Here is a 21,018-nt window from a genome sequence, read left to right on the forward strand (position 1 = left end):
CAGAGAGAATTAGAGATAAGAAAAGTAGACAAGGTAACTACGCATCATGCCCTTGAGCAGTTTTATAATAATCCTCCCAACAGTCCTATAGTTCATACTGTTATCTCAGTTTAGGAAATTGAATAACTTGTCTAGGTGGAACTCTGGTGGAAACCAGACTGTGTATTTCCAGAGATAGCTGCCTGTACACTGCTGCTGTCTGCAAAATTAAAATTCTACTATGTGCTTTTGAACTCCAGTTTTTACCTATAACGGTGAGTATAAGATTCAAAGTAAACATCTAAGATGTAAGTTAGAAAAGTAAGTTAAATGGACTTATCACTGAACTTTAAAGAGACTAATTCTCATGCCCTGGCTGAACTGTGTCTAGAAGCTATTTTAAACTATTTATCAGATAGTACATGTTAATTGCCTCAACCTGTGCGTGCGTGCTAAGTTGCTTCAGTAGTGTCCGACTCTTTTCGACCCTATGAGCTGTTGCCTCCAGGCTCCTCTGTCCATAGGATTCTCCAGGCAAGAATACTGGAGTGGGTTGCCATTCCCTTCTCCAGGGGATCTTCCTGACCCAGAAATCAAACCTGAGTCTCCTGCACTGCAAGCAGATTCTTTACCATTGAGCCACGAGGGAGACCCATTTTAACAGCTAAATATTCCCTGATCAGCTTCCTTATGTTAATTTCTGATTCTCCTTGCTGTCTTCCCAGCCTGGCCTGTTCCCTCCATCATGGCTGTTCTGAGAGCCTTCCTTAAAGAGGAAACGTTCACATTTTGACTTACTTCATGATCTTCCAAACCTGGGTTTCATGTCCATTTTCCAGACCCATTATCTAATTCTTTCGATGATGCCAGAGCTATCTTAAAGGAACCAAACTTCTATGCAGCAGCCATCATTTTAAGAATTATCTGAGCAAACATATGTGAATGGCTACAGAGCCAAGCTCATAATGGTCCCAACAAACCCTTATCTCCGTTGAAGGAAATTGGCATGTCAGAGGTTAGAAGGATAATATTGATATCTTAGAGGGCCACACAAGAATGAAGAAACCAAAGAGAAAGCCAGCATAACCTTACTTACAATAGAATGGATTGTTCCAGTGCCTGGATCTTTGCAAGAGGTTAGAAAAAGCTTGGATAATTGCTACTAGGACCTTTCATTTATAATAGATGTACCTAGTGAGGAAATAGGTAATGAGTGTAATTATTAAATAATAATGTGCCTGTTAATGTCACTGCATATGGCATCTTGGTGGAATATTTAAAAGATAAGTATTGGCATTTGTTCCAGGATACAACAAGAAGGATTCATGTGTCAACAGATCAAGGAGACACATGGAGCATGGCCCAGCTCCCGTCTGTGGGACAGGAACAGTTCTACTCGATTCTAGCAGCTAATGACGACATGGTGTTCATGCATGTAGATGAACCTGGAGGTAAGAGCTTTGCAAATGGTTCATCCTTGACTGCATAGAGACTGAAACTCCGAACCCTGTTTTAGTAGCTTTCTTTCTTAGTGTGCATGCTGAATCATTTTTGACTCTTTGCGACCCTATGGACTGTAGCCTGCCAGGCTCCTCTGTCCATGGGATTCTCTAGGCAAGAATGCTGGAATGGGTTGCCATGCCCTCCTCCAGGGAATCTTCCCAACCCAGGGATTGAACCCACATCTCTTATGTCTCCTGCATTGGCAGGCAGGTTCTTTGATCTTTCTTTTCACCCCAGGAATTTATTAGTGGCCTACTTGTTTTAGAGATGATATGTAGCCTCTGTTAAAAAGACCACTTTCTTTGACCCTCTAACATGGTTTGTATGTACGTCCAGGTGTTCTGGAGCAGTGCTGCTCAAAGAATGGTCAGAGAACTAGTACTGATTTGCAAATTCTTTATTACTGAATAAGTGCAGAAAGCAGCAGCAAGCATTTAGAAACTCTTACAGCTCTTTGACAAAGAAATTTTGTATCTATTAACTCTAATAATAAAAATATTTGAAGATTGTATTTTGTCTTTCTTTTGTATTTCATTTTTCTAGTGATAAATTTTTTGTTATATTTACAAAAGCATCAGTTTGTGACATAATTAAAATTTTAAAATTGATCCTTCATCACAGAGAGTTTGAGAAGCATTCATTTAGAGTAAAAAGATTTAAAGATGTGTAAGATATGAAGCTAAATGCAATGCCTCTGCTACCAAAATATAACTGATAAGAGCTTTTCTGTAATGTCTGATTAAATTATTAAAATTCATCATCTGCTATATTCAGGCACTAAGCTGGGTACTAGAATCAAAGATGGCCTCAAAGTTCTTAACTGTCAATCTTTGATTAACTCTCAGGTCTGCATCTGCATCATGAAGAGAGACAGTTGGCTGATGTGTGCATGTGTATGTGTCATGTGTATGATTAGACTGTTGTTTTTTCTCTGTTCCCTCCCAAGACTTGGTGGGTTTTTTGTTTGTTTGTTTGCCTATTCCAGACACTGGATTTGGTACCATATTTACCTCGGACGATCGAGGCATTGTCTATTCCAAATCCTTGGACCGACATCTCTACACCACCACGGGTGGCGAGACGGACTTCACCAATGTGACCTCCCTCCGTGGGGTCTACATGACAAGTGTGCTCTCAGAAGGTGGGTCCTTCAGCTGAATATGTTCAGAGTTGAGGCTTTGGGGGAAAATGATGGTCCTGTCCCCTCAGTAATGGTGCTTGCCTGGCCAACAAGCCTGTCTGTGTGAATTCTGGCTCTCTTATTTTAAGTAAGTTATGGTGATTAGAACTAAGAAAGAACAAAGCAACAGCAGGCAGAAAGAAAAATTTGAGGTTATTTAGTTTATGAAATAAGTCTTATGTATTGGGATGTTCAGGCCTGTGGGAAGGAATTTGAACCACTTACTGCTTTTCTGATTGTCAAGGATGGAGCAATAGCCAGCCCAGATTTTTCCTGTGTTCTCTTCAGTGGCTCTGCAGAGCCCAGTTGAACAAATAAACACATTACTCTGAAGTACAAAGGCTTTTAAGGTTTTATTTATTTATGTATTTACTTTTTTGGTAGGAGGTGGGGAATGTTTGTTTTAATTTTGTAAACACCTTGCAGTTGTCTACAGGATCTAAGTGATTCTGGCCCCTAGTTCATCCTGGACATCACTTCCAGCTCCTCACTCCTTTGCTTACTCTTGCAGTCACTCCAGTCCTCTGCCAGTCCTTAAACACATCAGGTTCACACACTCTTGGCTGAGAGATTTGCAGTGACCTCTTTCCCCAGATGTCTGCATGGCCGACACTTTCCCCCTCCCAGCCATTGGTCATGTTACTTTCTGATGAGACCTGCCCCGACCATCCTGTTTTAAATGTCAGTCTGCCTCCCTGCTACACATGCACACTCTCATTGCCCGTTATCTATACAAGATTTTTCCATAGCATTTATTTTCTAATACGCTATGTAATTTACCTATTTACAGTGTCTAGTGTTTGTTTGTCTCACCCTACTAGAATATATATTCCACAGGGTGTTTTTTTTTTTCGTAATTTGTTCACAGATATATTCCCAAAGCCTTACAGCAATTTTCATATAGTGGATAGGCAATAAAACATTTATTGAGTAAATGAAATTTACTTTATTAGCTTTCTTTTTTAAATTTTCCTTAAGAAAACTCAAAGCATCTCTTTTAATTTAAATGTGAAACAGTTTATATATCATTAGCAATAGAGAATAAGGAAGACACATGAAGAAAAAAAAATATGTAAGAAAAATAAGATATGGCGTGGTAAAGAGACAAAAGCTAGGAATTATTCATTGAGACTTAATGAAGATACATTCAAATCTTGAGATTTCCTAAAATAAGCCTGGTTTCATGGCCTTATCTAAATCCAGATTAGAGTACCTTCCCATTATAGATTTTCCTCCAGGGCAAGCAAGCAAGGAAGAATAGAATTGCGTTGATAAGGAGATAAATGGTATCTTTTTTCAAGACTATCAGTCTAGATGATTTCTGGAATCAGTTGAATCCTATTCAGGTGGGACCCTCCTTCAGGTATCATACTCACCAGTACTGAGCCATTTCACTGGATGTCAGCAGCTTATGGGACTCCAGGGTTCTATTGGTATTATATAATCTCTGTTAGAGAGTTATACAATGATAAACTGAATTGATTAGGGTGCTTCCTAATCAATATATCAAGATTAATGTCATCCTTTTCCTATTCAGATAATTCTATCCAGACTATGATCACTTTTGACCAAGGAGGAAGGTGGAAGCACCTGAGGAAGCCTGAGAACAGTGAATGTGATGCTACTGCAAAAAATAAGAACGAGGTTTGTTTTACTCCTACTGTCATATGTATTTGGAGCAAAGTAACCATTCTGCTCTGCTCTTATTAGTGCCAGGCTTTTGAATAATGAAGTTTTGTACTTGCTGAGGGTCCACAGCTAACAGTGGAAAATTGGAAAATGAGAGGTTGAAATTAACTAGGGTGTAGGAAATTGGAACTGTGAAGAAAGACCAAAATATTATGGTATATTTGTCTTTAAAGAAAAACAAAACTGAAGGCTAACAATTTCAGTCAGTTTAGTTAAGTTGTTCAGTCATGTCTGACTCTTTGCGACCCCATGGACTGCAGCACGCCAGGCTTCCCTGTCCATCAACAACTCCCGGAGCTTACTCAAACTCATGTCCATCAAATTGGTGATGCCATCCAACCATTTCAACCTTTGTCGTCCCCTTCTCCTCCTGCCTTCAATCTTTCCCAGCATCAGGGTCTTCTGTATTGAGTCAGTTTTTTGCATCAGGTGGCTAAATTATTGGAGTTTGAGCTTCAGCATCAGTCCTTCCAATGAATATTCAGGATTGATTTCCTTTAGGATGGACTGGTTGGATCTCCTTGCAGTCCAAGGGACTCTCAAGAGTCTTCTCCAACACCACAGTTCAGAAGCATCAGTTCTTCGGCACTCAGCTTTCTTTATAATCCAACTCTCACATCCATACATGACTACTGGAAAAACCATAGCTTTAACTAGACGGACCTTTGTTGGCAAAGTAATGTCTCTGCTTTTTAACATGCTGTCTAGGTTGGTCATAGCTTTTCTTCCAAGGAGCAAGCATCTTCATGGCTGCAATCACCATCCTCAGTGATTTTGGAGCCCCACAAAATAAAGTCTGTCACTGTTTCCATTGTTTCCCCATCTATTTGCCATGAAGTGATGGGACCAGATGCCATGATCTTAGTTTTCTGAATGTTGAGTTTTAAGCCAGCTTTTTTTTTTTTTTTTTAATAAATTTATTTACTTTAGTTGGGGGCTAATTACTTTACAATATTGTAATAGTTTTTGCCATACATTGACATGAATCAGCCATGGGTTTACATGTGTTCCCCTTCCTGGACCCCCCACCCACCTCCCTCCCCATCCCATCCCTCTGGGTCATCCCATTGCCCCGGCCCTGAGCCCTTGTCTCATGCATCGAACATGGAATGGTGTTCTGTTTCACATATGATAATATACATGTTTCAATGCTATTCTCCCAGAACGTCCCACCCTCACCTTCTCCTTCAGAGTCCATAAAATTGTTCTATGCATCTGTGTCTCTTATTCTGTCTCGCATATAGGGTTATCGTTACCATCTTTCAAATTCCATATATATGCATTAGTATACTGTATTGGTGTTTTTCTTTCTGGCTTACTTCACTCTGTATAATGGGCTCCAGTTCCATCCATCTCAGTAGAACCGATTCAAATGTATTTTTTTAATGGCTGAGTAATATTCCATTGTGTATATGTACCACAGCTTCCTTATCCATTCGTCTGCTGATGGACATCTAGGTTGCTTCCATGTCCTGGCTATTGTAAACAGTGCTGCGATGAACACTGGGGTACACTTGTCTCTTTCAATTCTGGTTTCCTCGGTGTGTATGCCCAGCAGTGGGATTGCTGGGTCATATGGCAGTTCTATTCCCAGTTTTTTAAGGAATCTCCACACTGTTCTCCATAGTGGCTGTACTAGTTTGCATTCCCACCAACAGTGTAAGAGGGTTCCCTTTTCTCCACACCCTCTCCAGCATTTATTGCTTGTAGACTTTTGGATATCAGCCATTCTGACTGGTGTGAAATGATACCTCATTGTGGTTTTGATTTGCATGTCTCTAATAATGAGTGATGTTGAGCATCTTTTCATGTGTTTGTTAGCCATCTGTATTTCTTCTTTGGAGAAATGTCTGTTTAGTTCTTTGGCCCATTTTTTGATTGGGTCGTTTATTTTTCTGGAATTGAGCTGCAGGAGTTGCTTGTATATTTTTGAGATTAATTGTTTGTCTGTTGCTTCGTTTGCTATTATTTTCTCCCATTCTGAAGGCTGTCTTTTCACATTGCTTATAGTTTCCTTTGTTGTGCAAAAGCTTTTAATTTTAATTAGGTCCCATTTGTTTATTTTTGCTTTTATTTCCAATATTCTGGGAGGTGGGTCATGGAGGATCCTGCTGTGATTTATGTCGGAGAGTGTTTTGCCTATGTTTTCCTCTAGGAGTTTTATAGTTTCTGGTCTTACGTTTAGATCTTTAATCCATTTTGAGTTTATTTTTGTGTATGGTGTTAGGAAGTGTTCCAGTTTCATTCTTTTACAAGTGGTTGACCAGTTTTCCCAGCACCACTTGTTAAAGAGATTGTCTTTTCTCCATTGTATATTCTTGCCTCCTTTGTCGAAGATAAGGTGTCCATATGTGCGTGGGTTTATCTCTGGGCTTTCTATTTTGTTCCATTGATCTATATTTCTATCTTTGTGCCAGTACCATACTGTCTTGATGACTGTGGCTTTGTAGTAGAGCCTGAAGTCAGGCAGGTTGAGCTTTTTCACTCTGTTCTTTCACCTTCATCAAGAGGCTCTTTAGTTCTTCTTCGCTTTCTGCTGTAAGGGTGGTGTCATCTGCATATCTGAGGTTATTGATATTTCTCCCAGCAATCTTGATTTCAGCTTGTGTTTCATCCAGCCTGGCATTTTGCATGATGTACTCTGCATGTAAGTTAAATAAGCAGGGTGACAATATACAGCTTTGACATACTCCTTTCTCGATTTGGAACCAGTCTGTCCTTCCATGTCCAGTTCTAACTGTTGCCTCTTGACCTGCAGTTTGTGCTAACAGTTTGTGTTATACTAAATTGCTGAATGAAAACAGGGTGGTCAGATGGGCCAGTGATTAGTTAGGAGTCATCATGGCAGCTATGAGACTTCAACAACTCTACAGAAAGCCATAGCCCAGCTATTCATGAGCAGTGCAGAGCCGTACTGGCCAGAAACAACGGAAACTTGGCCTCTCTTCCCATCTGCCAGGGCTCCACGTGTCCTGTGGAAGTGGGTGGTGACCTGGTGTAACGTGGATTCAAGAGCTGAGCCCTCTGAGGAAAGCCCACAAACTAGAGGTTCAAAGGCATTGCTGCAGGAGAGCCAGGTTCCATGAGTGACAAGTCTTGACAGGAAAGGAAAAAAGCAAGCTTTGTGTCTGACTCTTAGAGAATTTGAGAGGAGCTTAGCAGAACCCTGGGAGTTTCCTTCAAAAGTGGCAGCATTGGTAATTCCAGGCTCTCTTCTGAGCACCTACCTATGGCTGGTATGTACTCTGCTGTCCTGACTGGGCTTTCTGTTTTAAGAGACTCAACCAGTGGGAGATAAATGTACCCACACCATCCCCATCACACTCGCTCCCTTCTGTGTCTTCATGACTACTGTGGAGTCTCTCGCTTCTTGCTCCCCTTCGCATCCCTCCACCCTAGCCTTGCCCTGCTCCTGCCCTCCCCACCTCAGGCACAGGTGCAGTGGCCTCCTTCCTTACCTTGCCACCCTCATGCTGCTGTAGCTCTCCCTCCCTAGCACTCTTCACGGTTCTCTTTTGCCCATGATCTGGTGAATGAAGGTCCTCCCCTCCCCTGGCAGGTTCTCTTCTGCCTTTTCATTGTTGTTGCCCATTTCATTGTCGTTGTCACTGACACACCCCTTATTGTAACCTCTGCTGCTCCCTGAACACCCTGCATGTGCCTCTAGCCCATGTTATTCCTGGGGAGGTTGTCCCTGTCTCCCCTCCCCCCAGTTCATTAGGGTTAGTGGAAATCCTGACCATCCTTCAGTTCAATTCAGTTCAGTTGCTCAGTCATGTCCGACTCTTTGTGACCCCCATGGACTGCAGCACACCAGGCCTCCCTGTCCGTCACCAACTCCCGGAGTTTACCCAAACTGATGTCCATTGAGTTGGTGATTCCATCCAACCATCTCATCTTCTGTCGTCCCCTTCTCCTCCCGCCTTCAGTCTTTCCCAGCATCAGGGTCTTTTCAAATGAGCCAGCTCTTCGCATCAGGTGGCCAAAGTATTGGAGTTTCAGTTTCAACATCAGTCCTTCCAGTGAACACTCAGGACTGATTTCCTTTAGGATGGACTGGTTAGTTAGAACTAATCGTTGCTCTTCATTTCATTAGCAGTTTACATGAAGCTTTTTTTACTGCAATGAAATTTCACATGCATAAAATTAACATTTTAACCAATTTGAACCTCTTTGTTTACTTGTTTATTTTTTGTAATTTTTTGGCAACACCCTGTGGCATGTGGGACCTTAGTTCCCGTACGTTAGTTCCCTGACCAGGGATCAAACCCTTACTCCCTGCATTGGAAGGTAGGGTCTTAACCACTGGACCACCAGGGAAGTCTCCCGAACCTCTTTTAAAGCATCCTTTAAAGGATTGCCATCCTGCTTTATAACTCAACTAATTTCTAAGAAATGTTTCTTAAAGACAGGACTGGGTTCTTATTTCAAATCACCACCACATCTTGTTCAGTATCTGAAATATGGCAGACGGTCATCAAGTTGGGAAGCCTCTCATTTTCTTTAGAGAAATGTCTTTTCAAGTCCTTTGCCCATTTTTAATGTGGGTTACTTGGTTTTTTGTTGTTAAATTATAGGCTCAGTGGGACATTCTTGCTTCTTAAATGCATAATGCATTTAATAATAATTTAATAATCAAATTTATAGAGAAAGAAAGAAGAATGGTGTCAGGTTCTGGGAAAGGGGGAATAGGCAGTTATGGTTTAATGGGCACAGAAGTTTCAGTTTTGCAAGATGTGGAAGTCCCAGAGATGAATTATGGTGATGGCTACACAACAATGTGAATGTCCTTAATGCTACTGAACTGCACACTTTAAAATGTAAATTTTATGGTATGTTATTTTAACCACAATTTTTTAGAAAAGAGTATCCCACTGAAGTCTGGGTTAATGAGTTAAAAAGCCTTACTATAACAAGACTCTGTGAGATGAATAAAAAAAAATTACACCTTTGGTTTTAATCTAAGCTTTGATTTCTTTCCACAGTGCAGCCTTCATATCCACGCTTCCTATAGCATCTCTCAGAAACTAAACGTTCCAATGGCCCCACTGTCAGAGCCTAATGCTGTTGGCATAGTCATTGCCCATGGTAAGCAGTCCTCCCTTACCTCTATGGCAAGAACTGGTTGAGCACATTGAAGCTCAGTCATAGCAAGAACCTTGTGAGAAAACCACCATCTGTGGCTTTTACCACCTTTTTTGCAGAATTTCTTGTGGGATAATGATACTGTGGGTTTTTCATAGACAACCATCAGAGAGCCCCAGCATGACGTCTTCTTTTACCAAATTGTCGTGGCCTTTTTTTTTTTCCCCCAAGAGGCTTGATGGGAAATCATCAGAATAAACTCATTCAGAATTCTTCTCGTGACAGTGAGTCCTCTCTGTTTCACTGCTGACGTGTGCTAATGAGAATGGTGGGCTGTATTGTAGGTAGCGTGGGGGATGCCATCTCTGTGATGGTCCCAGATGTGTACATCTCAGATGATGGGGGTTACTCCTGGATGAAGATGCTGGAAGGACCCCACTATTACACCATCCTGGATTCTGGAGGCATCATCGTAGCCATCGAGCACAGCAGCCATCCGATCAATGTGATTAAGTATGCATGAGCTCAGCCCCACCCACGCTGTCTCCCCAGGGGGCTACGACGGGAGGTTTTTCAGTTTGTGGGGGAGTTCCAGACCCTGACTCATATTTGGGCATTCTGCAGAGCTGCAGGGGAGGTGCTTGAAGAGGTTGCATTCAGAGCAACTCAAATTAAATGGCTTTGTGTTTTTCCTCTGACTCTGCTAGCTAACATTTTTTATCACTTAAAAATACTCTTCTCTCTTCCCACAAGAATATTATGGATGCATTGAAGCACTCTGGATGGGAAATGACTCCTTAAGTACAAGTTCTTATTGTATAATTTCTGTTTATTGACTCGGAAGCCCATTCTTATAAGGGTTGCTATTCTTTCTTTCTCTCGGAAGAATTTTTATAAATGCATTTTCTTCCATACTATTTGAGTGAATCCTGTTTCCCTGTTAACTGCAGGCATTAGAAATTAATATAATTGTCAGTCAGTAAGCCGTCACCTAAATATGAAAGTTCTCTGATTTGGGATGAAAACAGCTGGAGTGGTTTCCTGATATTCCGGTAAACGTTGATCCTCTATCACGGTCTTCCTCTAACTGTGGTTTCAGGTTCTCTACCGACGAGGGTCAGTGCTGGCAAACCTACACATTTACCAGGGAGCCTATCTACTTTACGGGCCTGGCTTCAGAACCCGGAGCTAGGTCCATGAACATCAGCATCTGGGGCTTCACAGAATCTTTCCTGGCTCGCCAGTGGGTCTCCTACACCATCGATTTTAAAGATATCCTTGAAAGGAACTGTGAGTGTCTCCTTTGACCTTTTCTATCAGAAACTTGTAAGCCCATTTTCCTAAATAACCCATCCAGTTCAATTTCTTCTAACTGGAATAAGAAAATCATGTATATGAAAGAGGATTGAAGGATGTTCCACATGGGTGAGCAGGCAGTGAAATGGTACCAGGAAAGCACTTCCCTGTTTGGATTAGCACTGTCCAAGAGAAATAGCATGAGAGCAACATACATAATTTAAATTATTCTGTCAGCTAGCTACATTATACAAGTAAGAGGCAAAATTCATTTTAGTAATATAGTTATTTCAGTATGTCTAAAATATTATCATTTTAACATGTAAAACTATTTTATAATTATTAGTGAAATACTTTACCCTCTTCTTTTTTAAAGATTTTTTAAAAAAATATTGGAGTATAGTTGATTTATAATGTTAGGCCTGGCGTGCTGCGGTTCATGGGGTAACAAAGTCGGATACGACTGAGCAACTGAACTGAACTGAACTGATTTAGTTTCACTATACAACATAGTGAATCAGTTATACATATACATATACCCACTCTCTTTTAGACTCTTTCCCTATATAAACTGAGTATTGAGTAGAGTTCCCTGTGTGCTACAGTAGGTCCTTATTAGTTATCTGTTTAATATATAGTTAGTGTGTATATGTCAATCCCAGTCTCCCAATTCATCACTCTCCCCATTTTCTCCCTGTAACCATAAGTTTGTTTTCTATATCTGTGGATATTTCTATTTGTAAATAAGTTCACTGTACATTTTTTTAGATTCCACATATAAGTGATATCATATGATGTTTATCTTTGTCTGACTTACTTCACTCAGTATGACAATCTCTAGGCCCATCCATGTCACTGCAAATGGCATTATTTCATTCTTTTTTATGGCTGAGTAATACTCCATACTTTATATGTACCACATCTTTTATTTATGTGTGATGTACCACATCATACATATATGCTATGTACAAACGTAGTATATATATACCACATCATTTATCCATTCCTCTGTTGATGCTTTTATTTTTATGTCTTGGCTATTATAAACAGTGCTGCAGTATGAACTGCAGTATGCCCCTATGAGCATAGGGGTACGTGTATCCTTTTAGATTATGGTTTTCTCTGGGTATATGCCCAGGAATGAAATTGCTGAATCATATGGTAGTTCTGTTTGTAGTCTTTTAAGGAACCTACATACCATTCTCCATAGTGGCTACACTAATTTACATTCCCACCAACAGTGTAGGAGGGTTTTCTTTTCTCAACACCCTCTCCAGTATTTATTGTTTGTAGATTTTTTTGATGATGGCCATTCTGACTGGTGTGAGGTGATACCTCATTGTAGTTTTGATTTCTCTGATAATTATGATGTTGAGCATCTTTTCATGTGCTTTTTGGCCATCTGTTATATTCTTTTTCTTCTGAGTCCTCAAAATCTGATGCATATTGTACACTCACCCTTACTGTAAATCTCAATTCACACCAGCCGCATGTGGGTATTTAGAAGAGTTTAGTTTTGCACTTTAGATCTCTGTAGCATTTTCTGAGAGTTTTTTTCTGCTGGTAAGGATAATGCATGTTTATGTTTGTCTAAAATTATTTCATAAGACTTTAGGGTTTTTCACCACTGGTTGCAGCAGAACTATAAAGAGGAAAATGTGTTACATCTAATTGATTATGTCATTTATTAAAATGTTGAAGTAAGGAAGTTTTCATGCAGAGTTTGGCTTGAATGTCAGTCACAACTGAGACTCTAGACTGGCTCCTGAGCAGGCAAGAAGCCCACACTGACCATTTCTGAATGCTGTGACTTCAAACTGGAAGACATGTTAAAGACCCAGAAAATGGCTTCAGAGAAGGAGTTAATATATTCATTGCATGATATCCCTAAAGAATCACAAGCAAACCCAGACCCCCAGTACTAAAGATGCTGACACTGTATTGAAAATAAGGATAAAAGAAAAACTGGACAAAAAGTGACCACCTGTGACCCGTGATTGCTTGGCATAATATGAAAGAAGATATAAAGTTTTAAGATGCTTGGGTTAAATTTTGGTCCTGACTTTTTTAGACTGTGTTAGGGGCCCATTTGGAGAAGGCAATGGCACCCCACTCCAGTACTCTTGCCTGGAAAATCCCATGGATGGAGGAGCCTGGTGGGCTGCAGTCCATGGGGTCGCTAAGAGTCGGACACGACTGAGCAACTTCTTTTTCACTTTTCCCTTTCATGCACTGGAGAAGGAAATGGCAACCCACTCCAGTATTCTTGCCTGGAGAATCCCAGGGACGGCGGAGCCTGGTGGGCTGCCGTCTATGGGGTCGCACAGAGTCGGACACGACTGAAGCGACTTAGCAGCAGCAGCAGGGGCCCATTTCCTTAGCATGTTAATTTAGTGACTCCTGCAGGAAGTAGAAGCACTTGATTTGGACCTTTTCTACAAGATGTTTCAATGATTTAAAACCAGAGAGTTATTATAATCTAAATTCATTAAATAGACTGTAAAAGAGCTGGCTTATGAGTTTTCCCCTCTGCAAATGCAGGCAGCTTCTACAGTTATCCCTGAAGTTTAACATCATTTGAAGATTGGTTAAGCACTGTTCTTTAACAGGCTGGGTGCTAGTCTTCATATCCCGAAGGATAAACGCCTAACCCACAGTCTTTAGGCCACAGCCTTTGAGTCATTTTTCCAGGAGTGGATGACATGACACACTGAGCCAGATCAACTGTCATCAGCAGTCTTCATCTGAAAGCCAGTCAACAAGAGTTAAAAGACTAGAGAATGTTTGTGCTCGCTTCATCAGCATGAATACTAGAAAGAGAATGTTTCGCCTTCCGTTTGAAGCATACTCACCCTTAGTACAATTAAACCCTTGCTTTTTGTTAATTGGCGTCTTGCCCCAAAGGCAAACATCTGGTTGCTTACCTCTTGACAGCTCCTGACCGAGAGCACAAGTGTACAGGACTTAAAGACAGCAGCTTCTCAGTCTGGAAGTAACTTTAGAGGTTCTCCATCCACCTTCCTGCTGCACAAGAAGGTTTTTCCTAGAACTCAAATGGGCTGTGAACTGCAAAGACTCCTCCCTCGGCTTGAGGAAAGGCCAATTGCTAGTAGGCTCCCACTAATGCAACTTTCTTTTGCAGTTCCAAAGTGAAGCAATAGGTTAAGTCAGACATCTGTACTTTTCCTCTCCTCTTTCTTTCTGTTGCCTGGCAGCTGTCTCACATGGGTGGATTCATGCAGTTTCCTGAAGAGCCTGTCTTTCTTTTAGGTGAAGAGAAGGACTATACCATCTGGCTGGCTCACTCTACAGACCCTGGAGATTATGGAGATGGCTGCATTTTAGGCTATAAAGAACAGTACCTCCGGCTACGCAAGTCATCCGTCTGTCAGAATGGTCGAAACTATGTTGTGACCAAGCAGCCATCCGTCTGTCCCTGCTCCCTGGAGGACTTCCTCTGGTATCCGCACCCCTCAGATCCCTGTCAGCCACTTCCTGTGCTAAAAGAGGCAAAAAAACAGTTGAAAATTATTCCAGTCCTTTTCTTCCCTTTTTTTCCTCAAGAATGGAAAACTGTTGCTTCTTCTTTCCTCAAGGAAACTGAGGCACAGAGGAAGGGAAGCAGAATTGTTAGTAATTGGACAAATAACATTATTGTATTATACCATTAATTATTGTGCAGAACCAGCAACAACCCCCGAAATCCTGACTTACCCATGTGAGGAAGGAGAGGAGTGTAGAATGAGGATGAGAGTAAGAAAGTAGAGAGAGAAGGCGACAGGACAGAAGCACCAAGCAAAGTGGGGCAGGAACTGAGAGCTTAGAGGAAACTGGGCTTTATCAAACAGCCTGATTGCCTGGGTTCAGCAGGAAGGGCTAGCTTTGGGGTTGTCTGCAGTACTGAAGGCAGAGAGAGTGTGGCTCTGTCCTGAGAGAGGAGATGACATCAGAATGTTTGGTCTCTATGTCCCATCAAGGCTCAGGAGCCATCATGGTGGACCCCTAGAGTTCAGAACCATTCAGGCTTAAGGATTAGTTTCATGGCTCGCACAGGGTTAGTTGATTATACAGGGGCGAGGGAGTCCCTTGGTAGCCTAGCTTAGGGCAAATAAGAGGAACTGCTTCACATCACGGATACTAATCTTATGGAACTTGTTAGCTGCAGAAGGTGCTGTCAGGGAGGTAGAAGTGGATTTGGAAAAGAAGACAGGAAGATAGCCATCCTATCCTCCTACAATGGATTCTCCCGAACTGTAGGTGACAGAGTATGGGACTGAACAAACCCTAGTCTGACCCAGTGTGTTTCCTCCTGTGTGGGTCACATCTGTATGTGGAATGGCCAGGGGCCCTCCCTTCTCTATTTCTACAAGGGAAAATGGCACTAAGGTCACTTGGATGTTATAATAGGGCTGGAGTTTGTGGATACTGTCAGACTCTGAAGGGCTCTCCCACCCCTAATAGCACACAGGCTGACTCTTGGTCACTTGAACTACTTCTGTTTTCCAAACATGCTCTGCAGCTTCAGAGCTCCATGCCACTGTGCATGCTGGTGCTCCTGCCTGGAAGGTCTTTCCACATTTGCTGCTTGACCCCCAAGCCTGGTGAATTCCTCCTTCGCCTTTAATACTTGAGCTCAGATGTTGCCTCCTAAAGCCTTCCCCAGTTTTTCCTCATCTAGGCTCCCACTGCACTTACTAAATTTTTACAGCACTTACTATATGTTAATTCTTATGTATAGATTAGATTCCACCATTAAAATCTAGACTCCCTGAGCACATATTGTATTTGATAATCACATAGTCCTAATGATAGCAGCTGACGTTTTTAAACATTGCCTCTGTGCCAGGCACTGTCCTAAGCAGCTTACACTTCTCCTCAGCAGCCACATGAGACAGGTGCTGTGGTTATTGACACTTCACAAAGGGAGAAACACAGTGCCGAGGGGTTATGGCTCACTTGCTGTCACCTGAGAGAGCTGGGATGTGAACCCGGCAGTTCTACCCCAGAGCCTGAACACATACCCCACATGCCTGAGGAATGTGTACTTTGTGAGTGGGGAGGGTGTGGTCCCTGGAATTTTGGATTGAACACACAAAGTTTTTGCCAGAAATTTCTCCTTGCTTTTGGAGGCATGATGTCTTCTCTTGTTCTTCCTACCCTCTCCCTTCAGTATTTGTCGGAGAACCTTGAAGTCCAAGCAGCATCTGTATATTCACCAAATATTCATTATGCATAGAGCAGTGCAAAAATGATAACAGAAATTTTATTATAGACTCTTCTGGTAAGAGTCACATGATTATGTTTGAAAACAGAAAGTGGTAAGTACCTTATGGATTTAGAGAAGGGAGAGATTCTTCCATCCAGATCTAAAAGGATTTGAATCAGAGAGGCTTTGTAGAGGCGGTGGCATCTGAGCTGAGCCCCGATGAGCTGTAAGGTTTGACCTGTACGTCTGGAAAGAAGCAGATCATTAAAGCCAGTGGACTGATGTGAGCATAGACCCCCAACAGCATAATCAGGAAGGTTGTGCTGGGGCTTCCCTGATGGCTCAGCGGAGAAGAATCCACCGGCCAATGCAGGAGACATGGGTTCAATCCCTGGTCTGGGAAGATCCCACATGCCTCAGAGCTACTCAGCCTGTGCATCCCAACTACTGAGCCCACATGCTGTAGCTGCTGAAGCCCTGGGCGCCTAGAGCCCGTGCTCCACAGCAAGAGAAGCCATACAGTACAACAAATAGGAGCCCCCGTCTGCCGCAACTAGACAAAGCCCACCTGCGGCAACAAAGGTCCAGAGCAGCCAAAAATAAATAAGTAAACAGTTTTCAAAAAAGAAAGAGTATGCCGAAAGATAGGCTGTGAGGGGAAGCTGTAGCTGTCATAGGAAAGAAGTGAGGGCGTCCAGATGGGGTGCTCAGTCTAAGTTTCCAACTTCCACGGTGGGGAGGAAGATAGTGCCCTGGACAAATGTAAAGACAGGACAGGAGAGGCCAGCACAAAGGAGGAAACATGATACATTTTGAACATTTTTGTTTCTTTGAAGTTCTGTCAACGGATGTATGTGGCAGTGTTCAGCAAGTATTTGGAAATGTAGGATTAGAGCTCAAGAGGGGTAGAACCTGGAAGTTTTATTACTTTTTAAAAATTTTTATTTCTTTGTATTTTTGGCTGAGCTGGGTCTTTGTTGCTGTGCACAGGCTTTCTCTAGTTGTGACGAGCAGGGGCTACTCTCCATTACAGTGTGCGGGCTGCTCACTGGGGTGGCTTCTGTTGTTGTGGAGCACAGGCTCAGTAGTTGTGGCTCCCGGGCTTAGTTGCTCCAAGGCATGTGGAATCTTCCCAGACAGGGATCAAACCCACGTCCCCTGCATTGGCAGGTGGATTCTTCTCCACTGGACCACCAGGGAAGTCCAAACCTAGAAGTTTTAGTTGCAGCAAATAGTTAAGCTTATGAAGGGAGAGCAGATACAGAGTAAGAGAATGAATGATAGAATCTTGAAAAACATCAGCACCTACATGTTAGGAAGAGAGCAGAGCCAACAGATGAGTGCAACTCTCAGGGCTGCACTGGGTGGGGCACAGCGGTGTGCCAGGTGGCCAAAGGGAACAAGACAGAGAAAGCCCCCAAGGTTGGATGACTGGTGAGCCCACGGGGGCACAGACATTCATTTTCAAGGTTGCAGCGGGGGTTCAGGTCAAGATGCCGAGAATAAAAAGTAAATGAGTAAAACAGAACAAGTGAAAGAAATTTAGCCAATAAGGGAGAGGGTAGTGAAGGAAGAGTACAGGTCCAGGCTAAGGAGAAGCCGCCGGGTGAGGGGACTGGCGGTCCCTCCACACTGTCCATGAAGCAAGCCCCCACCTAGGGGCATGAGGTGCCAAAGCCCTGCATGTCCTTTCTTCGGGGAAAGCAGAGAAAGGAGAACAGGTCGGGGGACACTATGGAGAGATGAGATGGAATGGAGGGCAGGGATGGGCATTCACAATGGCGTCAGGCACCATCTAAGAGGCTGAGAGGGACACAGATTTGGGGAAGGCAGGAAAGGTTATACTCATATGGGTATAACATAATGAGTCATTTGGAGAGAAAAGAATTGCTAAGTGTCCCTGCATTTAGGTCTGTGACTGATGCAATGTTTTTCTCAGTTGCATGTATCCCCACCCCCTATAGACTGCACGCTTTCCCTTCCCTGAGCGTGAGCTGTCTGTGTGGAACTCCTAGCTACTGAGTCCTCAGTCCACCAGGCCCAATCCATAAGCCATCCACCACCCCCCCACCCCGCCCTCCCGCAATTAAGCCCTCTCTGTGTGCTTTTGTTCCTAAGGAGACCTCTTTATATGTCACAGACTTCCTTGGCTGCTTTCTGGGAACCCAAGCTTGGAATATTAACCATCCTCTGCCCCACATAAAGCCTTCACTGCTATTTGCCTCCTGTCTTTCAGCAACTTTGAAAGATATGTTCTTTGCTGATTCTTACAGTGATTTTGGCTACTTCCGTCCAGAAAATGAGTCCAAATGTGTGGAACAGCCGGAACTGAAGGGCCACGAACTCGAGTTTTGCTTGTACGGGAGAGAAGAGCACCTGACGACAAATGGGTGAGGCGGCTGCTTCTCCCGTATCGGACCTGCGTATCCACTGTGCAGACAGAAAGTTCCTTCCACATGCTTCTGAGTATTTGAGAGAGTCTAGAAAAACACTGTCCAGTAGAACTTTCTGTGATGGAGTAAATGTTCTATAATCTGCTGTGTCTGATACAGTGGCCCCTAGCCCTCTGTGGCTATTGATACTAGAGTGAGGAACTGAAGTAATTTTGATTAATTTAAAAGTAAATAGTCACCATAGCAGAGAGTGGCGTTCTAGAGGAGCCTGACTGCCTGCTCCCCTGATAACTCTCCCCTCCCCTGTATCTGCACGGCGTATTGACGGGCTTTCCCCGGCAGTCTCATAGGGCAGAAAGTCGGCATGTCACTGCAGCATGGCAAGGGATGTGTGGTCTGTCCAAGGACCAAAACTATACAGAATATCCCAACACCCCTGTGGATCTCCCCCAAGGCCTGAAAGATGGTGTAAGGACCAGAAGTTTTTCTGCAGCTTTTCAAAACTTGTTTTTAGGAAGTAAGCAAGAATCCAGAAGTGCATCCTTGTATTCTGTCAACACCTTTTCTCTGCCCCTCAGATACCGGAAAATTCCAGGAGACAAATGCCAGGGTGGCGTGAATCCAGTTCGAGAAGTGAAAGACTTGAAAAAGAAATGCACAAGCAACTTTTTGAGTCCAGAAAAGCAGGTATGTTAAAGTAGATCTGGTGTAGATACAAGTGGGGTTTTGAGTTCTGCCAGGAATAGTTAAAGCTACAGTGTGTCGAGAACTTTATCACCTAATACAAGTGGCCAGACCACTTATGTCAGGCTTCCCGTTGCACAGGAAACTGTTAGGATGAAGGATGGTCACTTAAGCCAACAATAAGCTCATCTACTGAAAACTTTTTTGGGGGAGCGAAAATGGTGCTCCGTATTTATCCAAGTCTTAGAAGCTTAGGGTTGAGAAAATTTCTGAGGCTCAGAGTCACTTAGGAAAAAGACTCAATGAGTCCTGCCATCAAGCGCTGGGGTTTTACACGTGAGGAAGGGAAGGGCATGGGACCCTAGTTAGTGCGGATCTCTGTACTGAGTCATGTCAGGTGTGTTCAGAATGAAACCCTGAACTGCAGTAATAAAGGATTGGTTTTAATTTAGAGGCAAGTTTGGGGGCTGATTCCAGATCTATATCACTGAACTGTCTGGCCAGGATATTGGGATCTGGTAAGAGGAACCCTCTTGATAAAGAAGCACTGGCCCAGCAGTGTGACTGGGAACAGAAGACTGTGGACCCCAGGTTCCTAATCTGGAAATTGAGAGATGGGCAGCCTGCAGTCCCTCCTGTCTAACCTTCTCAGGAGTGAGGGCCTGACAGAGGGTGGAAGAAGGCAGGGGGAGAAGAGTGTGTGGGTGTGTGTACTTGTTAGGGGCAAGTTCCTGCTTCTCTGCGTCATTGCCCTGCACTCCTGGTGGCTGTCCTCAGAGTGTTTGTGTGTGTGATTGCACAGGACTCCCGCCCACAGGGACACAGCTTGTCCCAGAATCCAGCTCCGCCTCCTCTGGGATACACTGAAAACATACACTCCCTATCTCCCACCCAGAAGCAGGTAGGTCACACTCAAACAATGATATGACAAAGCTTCTTTATAACAGAATACCAAAACTTAAAAAACGAATCTTGGTGTCATGGGAGGGCCTGCCTGACATAGCATTGGCACAGCTCCTTCCCAGGTGATGGCCCTATAGTAGATCCATTCAGCCCACTTACTATCATGGTCTCCCTCTCTGCTTCACCCTTAAAAGCTCCGAGACTTACGACCAGTGGTCACAGGGAACAGTTACAATTATATTTGATCTAGGTAGTTGCCATAGCTTCCAGTGTAACTTTGACATTGAAGCCCCTGAGTTTGCACTATTCTGACAGCTTCAAGGCAGCTCAAGTTTTGATTACCCTCTGCCAGCTATGGTATTCTCCTGGTAGCACCAAGATGGTCATCTTGAGGGGTTTGGGAACATTTCATCATTAGGTGCCTAGAGACTACAGATCATTGAACAGAGAAATAGAACGAGCAGCCTCTTTGAATTCAGTCCTAGAATATGCACGCCCAAAATTGTTTGTGTTTGTGTTTTAATTTATCAAGAATTCCAAGTCAAATTCTGTTCCAATTATCCTGGCCACTGTGGGATTGATGCTGGTCACAGTCATAGCAGGAGTGCTCATTGTGAAGAAATACGTCTGTGGCGGAAGGTAAGGAACCAGAGTCGGTCAAACCCATAAGTCAGCCAAGGGCAGAGTCTGCCGCTGGCAAAAACTGACTATTTGAAGTGATGTTACTGAAACATCAAGTGCAAATCTTTCCTTCCATTTTTCATATGCCAGCTATAGACTGTGCTTCCTGTATGTGCGACTCATTCTGTGAGTGTATAAAACTTGGAAAGTCCACAGCCCTATAAGAAATGCATTCTTCCTCACCACATGAGGGTTGACAGCAGTTTCCACCCCCAGGTTCCTGGTACATCGATACTCGGTACTCCAACAGCACGCAGAGGCTAATGGTGTGGATGGTGTGGATGCTTTGGACACGGCCTCCCACACTCAAAAAAGCGGTTATCATGATGACTCAGATGAGGTGAGACTGTTTCTTCTTGAGGGGTAGTCCAGAAGTTTTTAAAAAGAGTGATTCTTTTCTTACTTATGACCAAGGTATG

The 21,018-nt window shown here is 43.1% G+C and overlaps 1 protein-coding gene across 16 annotated transcripts in view; it reads left to right on the top strand.

Moving 5' to 3' along the window:
- Nucleotides 1-21,018, top strand: part of SORT1 (sortilin 1) — a 70,669-nt gene that overhangs the window by 44,897 nt on the left and 4,754 nt on the right. For 5 of the 16 annotated variants that reach the window (XM_081487117.1, XM_081487105.1, XM_081487106.1 and 2 more), the window contains 11 exons: nucleotides 1,286-1,430; nucleotides 2,468-2,623; nucleotides 4,200-4,306; nucleotides 9,337-9,439; nucleotides 9,781-9,949; nucleotides 10,536-10,726; nucleotides 14,003-14,192; nucleotides 18,212-18,328; nucleotides 18,910-19,018; nucleotides 20,451-20,557; nucleotides 20,816-20,939. In XM_081487117.1, the coding sequence (XP_081343243.1) occupies nucleotides 1,286-1,430; nucleotides 2,468-2,623; nucleotides 4,200-4,306; nucleotides 9,337-9,439; nucleotides 9,781-9,949; nucleotides 10,536-10,726; nucleotides 14,003-14,192; nucleotides 18,212-18,328; nucleotides 18,910-19,018; nucleotides 20,451-20,557; nucleotides 20,816-20,939 (1,518 nt within the window). Of the gene's footprint in view, nucleotides 1-1,285; nucleotides 1,431-2,467; nucleotides 2,624-4,199; nucleotides 4,307-9,336; nucleotides 9,440-9,780; nucleotides 9,950-10,535; nucleotides 10,727-14,002; nucleotides 14,230-17,953; nucleotides 18,072-18,186; nucleotides 18,349-18,864; nucleotides 19,019-19,817; nucleotides 19,917-20,450; nucleotides 20,558-20,815; nucleotides 20,940-21,018 lie in introns of those variants that run through there. The other 11 variants (XM_081487114.1, XM_081487103.1, XM_081487104.1 and 8 more) reach the window with 7 other exon arrangements.

This window comes from Giraffa tippelskirchi, chromosome 5, assembly GCF_054371585.1.
Source record: "Giraffa tippelskirchi isolate mGirTip1 chromosome 5, T2T-mGirTip1v1.2.pri, whole genome shotgun sequence".
In the NCBI taxonomy this organism is placed as follows: Eukaryota; Metazoa; Chordata; class Mammalia; order Artiodactyla; family Giraffidae; genus Giraffa; species Giraffa tippelskirchi.